Genomic DNA, 12,359 nt, shown 5'->3' on the forward strand with positions numbered 1-12,359 from the left:
ATTATTTTGTAAATAAGTGCAAGATTTCACAGATTTTTCAGCGAAAGAGAAATCCACTGCAGTTAATTCCATGGTTCAATTGAAATATTTCTATTTACTAAAGCATTTGTTACAGTCATCTAGCTTATTTCCGGGACTTTGTCCGCTTTTGTTTAGCTTTTCGAAGACACTTATTTCTTAACAGCCTTCTTAAAGGGTGTATGACGCTAAAGAGAGAACCTAAAGGTTGCCTGGTAGAGATTGCTCCAAGCAATAAGGCCGCCTTTGCACACAATTGTTTTTTTCTGTTTTCTTCCTTCTGTGTTGTGATCCTTTACATGTGTTTTTGTGTGTACTAAAGTGTTCTTCTAATCTATCTATCTATCTACGTGCAAAATCTCTAGTAGGTGTCTAGAGTATTAATATATCAGTCGGTCAATCATATCATTTCTCTTTTATTTTAAATACTAGCGACCCACCCCGGGTTTGCACGGTTAGCTTATTAAAATTTTCGTAGATATCTCTAGTTTTTGAAAATAAAATATAGCCTATGTTATTCAGGAATAATGTAGCTTTCTACTGCTGTGAGAATTTTCAGAATCGGTTCAGTAGTTCTTGAGATTACCCCTACAAACAAACTTACAAACTTTACCTCTTTATAATATTAGATAAATTACTTTTGTAAAATAATAATTTTCTGTGGGTCTGTCTGTTCGTTGCCTATGCATTTGCATATTGTTCATCCAGTTACTGTTGTTGGTATAAAACCATCAACAATCAACATACAATATATCGCGCGAGTTGCATTGGTATAAGCTAGTATATTGTGCAAAAATATTTCAAACTAGAGGATGCCCGCGGCTTCGCCCGCGTGAATTTCGGTTTTTTTTTTAAATCCTCTTTGATTTTCCGGGGTAAAAAGTAGCCTATGCCCTTCCCTGGGGTGTATCCCAAGTCTGTACCAAATTTCATTAAAATTTGTTCAGCGGTCGGGCCGTGAAAACGTAGCAGACAGACAGACACACTTTCGCATTTATAATATTAAGTATAGATATGTATCAACACAAGTTTCTTCTTAATTGAAACGTAGTGTGATGATCGCATGATCATTATTGACATTGAACTAGAAATATCTCGTAACACTTAAAAATATAACAGTTTCCAGTCAGTGTTCCTGTTGATCCCACTCGAACGCTTGTGTGTGAACGAAAATATTGTAAAATCTATTGTATCTTGTCTTTTTAAGGCGTTTAAAGTATTAATCTTTTTGGAGTGCATTGATCAATGATCATTTACGTTACATTTAAGTTAAAGTTTATAAATCGACATTAAAAAAGTGTATTATTAAATATTATTTTTTTAGTCATTTATTTTAATTAAATTTGAATCTGCATTACTCAATGATTCAGCATCATTTATAGAAATTATTTCTGTTAAAAATAATAAGTCTATTTCGATGTTTCCAAAATCAATATAAAATGTGTGATAATTAATAAACTAATTCAGAGTGGCGTTTGAAAGTTAACCTTGGAGTATCACAGGGGCCGTTTTGGGTCCGATTTACATAAAAATTTATATCAATGATGTTTCTAGAAAAGTAACCCGAATATTTATTTATTTTTTATTGATAGACTGCTTACAAAATGTATGCTCGAATAATAGTTATACTCTTGGAAATAGTAGTCATATTGTGTAAAGATGTTAGTGAAAACGAACGAGCTACTAGAGCAGCGTTTATACAACGTTTGCTGAATAAACAGAAGAATCTAGAAGGAAGAGTGAAGCTACTTGGAGGAACAAACAAGTTTGAAGGTAAATCGCTTTTTAAATTGTTAGTTAGTACGTATAACTACTACGTACTACGTACGTAGATATCATCGAGTAACAAGTTCCATCATCATCGCTGGTTCACTACTGAGGACGGGTCTCTTCTTAGAATAAGAATGGTTGGCAAACGCTTGGCAAATGCAGATTGGCAGACTTCACACACCTTTGCGAACATTATGAAGACCTCTCAGGCATGCAGGTTTCATCACAATATTTTCCTTCACCGTTAAAACAAGTGGTATTTAATTTTAATTTCTAAGATGTGCGTTTTAAAGGTCTAAACGCATATCTCCAAAAATTTACAATTTTTGTTATATGGATATAGTTAGGCCTGAAGATTGACATAACTTACTTTTCTATCCCATAAAATTAAAGGATTTCCACGGGTTTTCTAAAAGTCTAAATCCATGTGGATAAAGTCGCGGGCTAGTAGTTTTAAATAAAACTTGCCCAACCTTTGGCATCTTCAGCCTTTGGATCAGGTAGTCTAAGTTTATATATTACATAGGTTCTGCTTTTATGTTCTAGGCAACGTTTATGTCTACCACGCTGGCCGCTGGGGTGCAGTGTGCGATGACTCTTGGGACGACGCAGCAGCACACGTCGTATGCCAAACCCTCAATAGAACTGGTATCGCCACTCATGGGGGACAATTTGGAGAAGCAATTGGTGAGTTCCGTATTCGGGTGTTTTTTCTAGATTTTTCACGATAAATCAAAAACTCTTTTGCATAAAAATAAATAAAAATCTGTTTTAGATTTTACAAGTAAAGTACCCTTTCATATGATACCCCATTTGGTACGGTTATCTTACTTTGAAAATTGAAAAATCTAATCTATACTATAATATTATAAAGAGGAAACCTTTGTATGTTTGTATTGAATAGGCTCAAAAACTACTGGACCGATTTCAAAATTTCTTTTACCATTACTTAGAGGGATTCTTCCGAATCCGTATAGGCCATATTTTATCCCGGAAAATAGAAAAACTAAATGTCCACCCGTGCGAAGCCGCGGCGGGTCGCTAGTTATTTATATTTTTATAAGACCTGCCTGTCTTTCATGACTAGGCAACGGGAAGTACACTATAGGTTTTCTTGACAGACACGACAGACGGACAGACATACAGACAAACAACGAAGTGATCCTGTTTTCCTATAAGGGGTCCTGTTTTCCTATTGAGGAACGGGACCCTAAAAATAGAGTGACCTTAACTCAGGACGTGTTGGGACGAACAGCAATGAAGATATCATAAAAGCCAAAAACAATTCAAGAGGCAACAATTTCTGATGTAAAAGTTTAGTTAGAACTAAAAGCACTGCAAAGTTAAAAAGACGTAAAAGTATATTTTACAACGTTTTTACAACTGAAATAAAATATTAAATTCAGAACGTAGGGCAGTTTTATTTTCTACTAACTTTTACCTTTTATTTTTCCTGTATGAAATTCGGGGAAGCTGTCTTGGGTTTTGGTGAAAAGATTTTTATCAAGGCTGGAGCTATTTTATGTCTGACATAATGATTATAACATCTAAGTTTCGTCAGCTATTTTGTTGCATAAATAAACATACTACAGTTCGCGACAGGTCGAGATGGCAATCGGGGTAAGAGGTGAATCCTCCTTCTTTTTTGAAGTCGGTTAAAAAGTGTCTAATTAATTCGAACTTTCTAGAAAAATTCTGGATGGATGACGTAGTATGCGAAGGTGATGAAAAATCCTTATCCCGATGTATCTTCACTGGTTGGGGATCATCCGATTGTGGAGAAAATGAAGCAGCTGGGGTTATATGTACTGAAATTGCTGATAATAATATCCCAAGTAACTTGAAGATGAAGCCAACTAAACGTTTACACGAAGTTATTGATATTGGGACTAGTATTAGACTTGTAGGTGGTAAAAGCAGCAGTGAAGGTAGAGTAGAGGTAAGTGTTGAGAATCTTATTGAGAAGTGTTTGGGCTCTTCTCAGACTTGGGCGCGTTTGGAACCCTCGTAGCTTTAGTTTTAAGTTACGTAATTAATTATCACCACTATATCGTATAAATTTAACAATTTCGACCATCAAAAGGAGTACAATTGTACTGAGTCTCAATTTTAACCATATTGCAGATTTACCACAACAGACGATGGGGCAGCATTTGCCCAGATGGCTGGACGCTATACGAGGCTGCAGCTGTATGCCGTCATTTAGCCCTTGGCTTTGCTGAACAGGCTCTCCAAACTGATTACTTTGGCAGCTCCAGGATTATCCTGAGTGGTGTGCAGTGCGAGGGCAATGAGACCAACTTGTTCATGTGCAAGCATCAGGATATTGGTGATGTGGTGTGTCCTGGTGAAGTTGGTGAGTTTTTTTTTAATTTATGGACTAGGCTGAAATCATCATCACCGTCTACAGCCGATAGGTGTCCACTGCTGGTCTAAAGTCTCTTGTAGAGGCTTCCATATGCCACGGACTTACGCGACCTGACCAGGTGTTCCCTGTGACTCGTTTGATGTTTTATACCCACCTATTAGGAGATCTTCCAACACGAGAGTGTTCCAGTGCGAGAGTGTCATTCTACTAAACTATAGGACGCCCGCGACTTCGTCCGCGTGGATTCAGGTTTTTAAAGATCCCGTGGGAACTGTTTGATTTTCCGGGATAAAATGCCTACGTCAATTACAGGGACGCAAACTGCCTCGGTACCAAATCTCTTACAAATCGGTTAAGCGGATGGGTTCTTAGGAATCCCGTGGGAACTCTTTAATTTTACGGGATAAAAAGTTTGCCTATGTTGCCCCGGGATATAAGTTAACTCTGTACCAAATTTTGCCAAAATCGGTTAAACTGTTGGGCCGTGAAAAGGTAGCAGACAGACAGACAGACACACTTTCGCATTTATAATATTAAATATGGATTATATTCTTGATGTAACAACATTCGACACGTGTATCTGTTTTAGTTTATACTAAAACTAACTTTGTATAACTCCTACACAGCTGACCAACATTAAAGAACTTCGAGTCAAAAGTTTTAGCTGGTTTAAGTTGATACTATTATTGGCAGAGCTATCCAACAATACACAACAGAATTTGAGCTTGTTATAGTGAAAGAACAGCTGTTCAATCGTGAAGAGGTCTTGACTCTTGACCTTATTGGGAAAGCCAAGTATTCTAACTGGTTTTGCTTTGATTGATTTTTAGATTGATTCCGGTTTCTGACTTAGGTATAACTTGAGGGGCGTGTGGTTAAATTGCAATATCGCAAATCGTCGCAAATGCTTAACGATTGCGATCGTTAAGCATCGTTGACCCAAGTCAGCAACTGGATGGGTGACCAACTTTGGAGGGCCGAATTTGGCCTTTCGTCTCCTCCGTAAGCCTCGGACAGCACGTTTATTTATGGTTTCCACTAAAATCTAGCAATAACTGTAAAAATCTTCTGGAAAATCTTATTCTCTTAGTCCAGTCTTATGCGGAAAGATCTGAAAACCACCGCATTATTATCCCAAAAAAAAAATCCAAGCATTTTGTATTTTGTGATTGTTTTTATAAAAAAAGCAAGTCAGCATTTGATGCTAAGTGATTACCGCCGTCCATGAGCATTTGCAGCACCAGAGGAACCGCCAATGCATTGTCGGCCTTTCAGGAATTTGTTGGTCCGCCCTTTGAATAACCCCATGTTGAAATCTAGTACAAACAGGCTGAAGGGAGTTGGTTTCACAGTTTGCATGTGCGTGGAAAAAAGATCTGACACAACAGGCGGTCGAAGTGCACCAGGCACCCAGGTGGTGAGGGTGAGATTGCTTATGATGGCATGCAGTGCGGTTGTAGAAAAAACGGGTCAAGTGCGAGTCGGAACTCGCTCTCTTAGGGTTCCGTACATAATATTATCTTTTCCGAGCTACCGTGAAAGAAAACCCCAAAAATTTTTTTTTGTTTTAGTCACAACTTACAAACTATTTTATAAAACGTTGTTTTCAGTATTTGTTGTTTTAAAACAGTATAATTTTTCCTGTTCTGTTTTTCCTTTTGAGGTACGAAACTTTAAAAAAAAAGGGTGGAATGATTAATTGAAAGGTGTCACGATCTTCAGGGATTAGGAATAAGATGCACAGATAGAAATACTAACTTAACTTAATATATATATTATATTCCACAGGTCATGTAGCCGCAGTAGTATGCACAAGGAAGCTTGCAGATTTACTTCTGGATACAACAGCAATCCAAAGGTCTGCTCATCTCCAAGATGTACCCATGTTCCATCTGCAATGTGCTATGGAAGAGAATTGTCTAAGCGAATCTGCATACGAGGTTTGTACAAGTGTAAATTAAAAATTTATACACCCCCCACAAGTGAAGGTTACAGTAATAACTAGAAAAGAGTTGATAACTTTCAAACGGCTGAACCGATTTTCTTGGATTATAGCCTAACAACACTCTCGATCAAGCCATCTTTCAAACAACAAAAACTAAATTAAAATCGGTTCACTAGTTTATGAGCTACAATGTCACAGACAGATACACAGATACACACGTCATACTTATAACACCCCTCTTTTTGGGTTGGGGTGGAAAAGTGACGGTTTTATTCCCGAATTCCATAAATTAGAGTATCAAAAGGAAAGAGCCAATTTGAAAAAAAAAATGATACGAAACCAAAGTAAATACAGTTCTAATATTATTTCCTCATACTTAAGTAAACAGAAAAAATCGTAGAGTGATCGTACCGTAAATGCGTGAAAGATATACACTGTGCCATTCACCCTAACATATGAAAATGGTATATCTTCCTAACAGCCTAATATTCTAAGAGACATAATATATTATGAGTAGACCCATAGCAAAGGGTTTAGAGTAGGCAATAATCAATCATATGGGTTCATAATACTATGGACTAAGAGCCAGCGCGTGCCAGATCTTCGTTATTTTATAGAAGATGAAAGTTTCTCTGCGTAAAAAATCTCGCGTCAAAGTATAATCGGAATAGTATTAGAAATCACGTAATGCATTGCAAAACTTTAAGAGCGTCTGGCAGGGGGTTGCCACGAAACTAAAGCGCCGCCCGGCCACACAGGCCGCGTATGCGTCGCGTGAGCGTAGATGTAGCGCGTAGGATTGCGTTGTAATGTATGGAACTGTATGAGACATGGCATACCGTTTGCGTGGCGTGAATGTTCGCGTAGACGTAATGCGTGCAGTTATCTCTGCGGATTCACGCACGTCACAAGCAAGTGTCACGTGTACGTGCGCGCGTGTCAATTGGCTTTAAGTGTTTGACAATGTATGACTTGATCTCTAATTCTATTAAGAAAATATTAAAAAAATTAGACTTTACACTTTGACGTAAGATTTTTACACCTATATTACCTGTTATCTCCCAAAGCCACCATGATCCACACCTTATAGTCACTGATCGTTCCTCACTGTATTAAGGATAAATACGCAAAGAAACTTTCAGCTTTTATAAAATAACGAAGGTCTAGCACGCAATGACTCTCTCTCTATTACGCCTATTTATTTGGAGACGTACAATTTATTACATGTCTGACGTACAAATAGGTACTAGATAACATAACAGACAAAATAAAATATGCTTTAATGTATTGTACATAAGTATTGATATTTTTGTACCTAATTAATTAGAACGATTACTTTCCTATAGGTACGGGAAGATGCCAATCATGTGTATTTATTTGTACTATACTTCTATATAAATGTGAAAGTGCGTCTGTCCGTCTGTTAATCTTAGGTTTGTCTGCTAGCTTTTCACGACCCATCGGTTGAACCGATTTTGACATACAGAGAAAGCTGGGGAAGAATAAATTCAGTATCTACTCTTATCCTGTGAACACTGAGCATGCGTCTCCCATCGTGGGAGTGTGTAAGTGAAATGATCCTTTCACTTTCACTTCTCTTCCTCTTTCACTTTCACTTTTTTTGTGTTGAAACAAAAATAATTTTGTCTATCGTTGAATTCTATCGTACTGACAAAGCGGAAGGTAAAATTCAACTAACCAGATACTCACTTCCATTAACCCTGTCAACTCGAGCAAAAGTTATATCTTATGAAAGGATTCGTTTAAGGCCCTGATAAAACACTCCCAAAATCAATTCCTGCCTACGAACATGGATGCAGAAGCACCTTCCTAAAAATAATCCTTGCGGCATCCATGTATTTAATTGTATTGTGTTGATTCCAAAAATATTTATATATTTTTATTTTATTTTATTCGACTAACCTACAACTTTTATACATAATAAAATATTTACAAAAATATAATTGTTTATAGCTAAAAAGATACATAGTATAAACGTTAATAAAAGGCTAGTACAGAAGATTTAGGTACAATGATATTTTAAAAGGTTAGTAGGTAGTAAAGTGTAAGATGCAATAATGAATATCAATATTAAATTAACACGTTACATCGTTAAATCTCTTACAAACTAATTAACTCCCTTACGCAGGGAGGCAATGATGTTACCGATGAATGATGATATAAATACGAACTGTTATCTTGTTGAACTTATCAGAAGTTTTCATCTAGCTTTGCCATGTAAAATTTGTACTTGTATCTGTACAATTGTAGCTATCTACCAACAGAGATTGAATCTGTGAAATAGCGCTGAATCGTGGTAGAGATAAAGTGGTTTACACTAGCGACTAGCTTTAAAAGTAACACAACAAATATTTTTCTAAAATCAACACAATATTTCTGAACTGTTGAAAACAAACAACGACACGAGGGAAAAGAAAATGAATGGAGTATTTTTAGAATCAGAAATGTGTTTATTTTTATACGTATTCTTAAATTATTATTGAGTATTTTCCTTCTTTTCTTATACAAAGTTCGAGTTTGCTTACATATAATTATTTATTATTTTATTTATTTTACAAAACCTTCATCCAAACAAGCTCCGAAGTTCTTAGAATTCACGGTTCTTGGATTTTTTCCTTTACTTGTGGTATAAGACCTACCTACCTGCTGAATTTCATGATTATATTATAGGTCAACGGGAAATGCCCTTTAGGTTTTCTTGACAGGTACGACAGACGGACAGATAGACAGACAGATAGCAAAGTGATCCTATAAGGGTTCCGTTTTTCCTTTTGAGATATGGGACCCAAAAAATCGGTGCGGCCATGGAATTCCCAAAAATCCTGTAATACGTACCTACCTATGTACTTCTTCTTTATTTTTTATCGAAAGCTCAAATACCAGTCTTCATGGACATAATTAAACTCTGTAACTTAAATATGACTGTACAAATTTTGCATGCCTAATTATGTAAGGTGAAACATTTCTACTATGTATTACACAATATGTATTTAATAACATCTAACTGTAAAAAAAAATGTTTCTGCAAATAAAAATCTTGTATCTTGTAAAAAAACGACTTTTAACAGATACAGAAAACCAATACCAACTGGCAGTTCGAAACGCGACGTCTGCTGCGTTTTACAGCATCCTCGCTGAACATTGGCAATGCGGAGTTTAGGCCTTATCTACCGAAGCATCTGTGGCAGTGGCATCTTTGCCACATGTAAGTATCTTATAAGTGGCACCAGCCTCCCATCTCCCATCCTCATCCCATCAGCATCTCATCCCATCCCAGCATCAGCTGCCTGTTGACTGATGCAGCCGGGGCTGCATCCCAGCGTCAACAGCCTGGCTGGAGTGGCTTGTAGTGATGTACTCCAGGCCATGTAGCGCTCGGGTGCAATCAATACTCTGGAGCCTTTTAGTAGGTGCACGATCAAAATGGAAAACTTACAGTTAGATATAATATTTCCACAATATTTTGACTGCTTCAGTCTGCAATCTCACCTGATGGTAAGTGGATGATGCAGTCTAAGTTTGTTGGTACCTAATAAACAGTTTTTCTTTCTTTCTTTCTTTCTTTCTTTCTAAGATGGAAGCGGGCCAACTTGTAAGTGGTATGGTAGTTTTCATCAACCCATAATCTTTGGGTTTCTACACAGCATCGTCTTCGGCTCTAGGCTTTGCCGGTATTGGTAACTAGCCATGGCCGAAGTCTCTCACCAGACCAAACCAGAAATTATAAAATTACAAACTCCTGCCGGGAATCGAACCCGGGACCTCCCACTAATAAGAGCACAGCGCTTACCACTACGCGCCAAAGAGGCCAGTTTTTGGTACAGCCATACCCCTACACCGTCGCTTAAAGCCAAGTCAAACCGTCTCTGCTCTTTTAGGGACTTCTACACGCCACTGTCTTGCGCCGCCTGAATCCAGCGGCTCCCTGCGACTTGTTTGATATCTGTGTGCCTAATAGCTGCCAACACTGTACTTTCTGAAAAGTGAGAGATGCGTGCCCGGAAACAAACCCCGGACCCTCCAACTAGAAGGTCAACGTCCCACTAGGCTACCACGGCTAAAAATAAAAAGCTTCTTTATTTTATTATTTTATTCCTTACTAGCTGATGCCCGCGACTTCGTTCGCATGGATCTAGGTTTTTTAAAATTCCCGTGGGAACTCTTTGATTTTCCGGGATAAAAAGTAGCCTATGTGCTAATCCAGGGTATAATCTATCTCCATTCTAAATTTTAGCCCAATCCGTCCAGTAGTTTTTGCGTGAAGGAGTAACAAACATACACACACACACACACACACATACAAACTTTCGCCTTTATAATATTAGTGTGATTCCTTATTTTATTCCTTGCAGGCACTACCACAGTATGGAGGTGTTCGCAACGTTTGATATACTGGACGCTAGTGGTCGAAGAGTGGCTGAGGGTCATAAGGCCTCCTTCTGTTTGGAAGACAACACGTGTCTACCGGGAGTGGAGAAGAAGTACTCGTGCAAGAATTATGGTGATCAAGGTAAAACTTAAAGCGACATTTTAATTTGAGATTGAAAATAAAAAACCGGCCAAATGCGAGTCAGATTCGCGCTCTGCGGGTTCCGTACTCGGGTATTTTTTCGAAATTTTGCACGATAATTCAAAAATTATTATGCATAAAAATAAATAAAAATCCGTTTTAGAATGTACAGTTAAAGGCCTTTCATATAATACCCCACTTGGTATAGCTATCTTACTTTGAAAATTTAAACACAGTTTAATTTTTTTTAATGATGTAACCATTAGTTTTCGGATTTATTCCTTTACTTGTGCTGTAAGACTAAGACCTACCTAGCTGCCAAATTTCATGATTCTAGGTTAACGGGAAGTACCCTATAGGTTTTCTTAACAGACAAGATAGACGGACAGACGGATAGACAGACAGACAACAAAATGATCCTATAAGGGTTCCGTTTTTTTCTTTTGAGGTACGGAACCCTAACGTTTCTTTCTCTTTTTTCAGGGGTGTCAGTAAACTGTTCGGACATATACCAGTACAACGTGGACTGCCAGTGGGTAGATGTGACGGATGTCGTACCGGGAGACTACACTTTCAAGGTAGATAGATCACACTAATATTATAAAGGCGAAAGTTTGTGTGTGTGTGTATGTTTGTTACTCCTTCACGCAAAAACCACTGGACGGATTTGGCTGAAATCAGAATGATGATAGACAATATCCTGGATTAGTACATAGGCTGTTTTATCCCGGAAAATGAAAGAGTTCCCACGGGATTTCAAAAAACCTAAATCCACGCGGACGAACTCGCGGGCGTCAGCTAGTATTAGATATATGAATGGTTTGCCGAATAAAAATAATAAAACAACCATCAAAGGTCCTGCAAAATAAAAAAACGTCGTAAGGCAAGTATCACAAAAGAAAACAAGTGAATCAACCCCGCCCAGGCCTCTACCTTATCGGAGTTATATGCGCCTTATGCAATTAGGCAAATATTATCACGTCTTGCAGCTTGCTTTAACGGTGAAGGAAAACATCGTGAGGAAACCTGAATGCCTGAGAGTGTTAATAGAGTTAGAGAGAGTACAATATAATATTCTCAAACGTGTGTGAAGTCTGCCAAGCCGCATTTGGCTAGCGTGATAGACTTTGGCCAAAAGCTTTTCATTCTGGTAGGAAACCCGTGTTCTGTAGATGATGATTGAATGAGGACCAGTCTTTCATAAATGCATCCAGTTTACGGCTGCTTACAGTTCCTTGTACAAAATCTTCTTGACTACTCGGACTTGTTGCCGCTGCCGTTACGCCACATGTTTGACCAGACCTTAACATTTGTTTCTCTACAGGTCGCAGTGAATCCTCACGCGCGTATAGCAGAGCAGAGTTACCACAACAACGCCGCGTCGTGTGTGCTCCGCCTTACAGAGACATACGCTTACGTTTACGACTGTAAATTGCTAAGGCCTTAGTAGTTTACAGTCTTAGGTCCAACGCACACGGGCTGACTGGAGTCGAGCCAAACTTTTTTGATAACAATTACTATGCATTTTATATATATAAAATTAGTGAAATAATAATTATACATTAATTAATAGTACATGAACAAAACATTTTTATTTATTTACTAGAGGATGCCCGCGACTTCGTCCGCGTGGATTTAGGTTTTTATAGATCCCGTGGGAACTGTTTGATTTTCCGGGATAAAAAGTAGCCTATGTCCGTCCCCGGGATATAAGCTAACTATGTACC

General features: G+C 37.9%; 1 protein-coding gene across 4 annotated transcripts; it reads left to right on the plus strand.

The window, feature by feature from the left end:
- The first annotated feature begins 1,129 nt into the window (after positions 1 to 1,129).
- On the plus strand, positions 1,130 to 12,170 carry LOC123877801 (lysyl oxidase homolog 2). 4 transcript variants are annotated; one of them, XM_045924703.1, is made up of 10 exons: positions 1,132 to 1,234; positions 1,573 to 1,791; positions 2,335 to 2,475; positions 3,477 to 3,727; positions 3,913 to 4,144; positions 5,945 to 6,096; positions 9,191 to 9,327; positions 10,475 to 10,632; positions 11,116 to 11,210; positions 11,957 to 12,170. In XM_045924703.1, the coding sequence occupies exons 2-10, from the start codon at positions 1,623 to 1,625 to the stop codon at positions 12,077 to 12,079; spliced, it is 1,458 nt and encodes a 485-aa protein (XP_045780659.1). In that variant the 5' UTR covers positions 1,132 to 1,234; positions 1,573 to 1,622; the 3' UTR covers positions 12,080 to 12,170. The 4 variants fall into 4 exon arrangements, with proteins under 4 accessions (XP_045780658.1, XP_045780659.1, XP_045780660.1 ...); XM_045924704.1 differs by having other exon boundaries at positions 1,144 to 1,176; XM_045924705.1 differs by having other exon boundaries at positions 1,167 to 1,176; positions 1,611 to 1,791.
- The last annotated feature ends 189 nt before the right edge of the window (positions 12,171 to 12,359 follow it).

This window comes from Maniola jurtina, chromosome 24 (genome assembly GCF_905333055.1).
Source record: "Maniola jurtina chromosome 24, ilManJurt1.1, whole genome shotgun sequence".
Classification (NCBI taxonomy): domain Eukaryota; kingdom Metazoa; phylum Arthropoda; class Insecta; order Lepidoptera; family Nymphalidae; genus Maniola; species Maniola jurtina.

Bases quoted from the DNA above. Each gene is read 5' to 3' on its own strand.
- LOC123877801 (XM_045924702.1), top strand. From the start codon at position 1,623: ATGTATGCTCGAATAATAGTTATACTCTTGGAAATAGTAGTCATATTG. The intron at 6,097-9,190 runs GTTTGTACAAGT...GACTTTTAACAG, and splicing joins TAAGCGAATCTGCATACGAG to ATACAGAAAACCAATACCAA. The intron at 10,633-11,115 runs GTAAAACTTAAA...CTCTTTTTTCAG, and splicing joins CAAGAATTATGGTGATCAAG to GGGTGTCAGTAAACTGTTCG.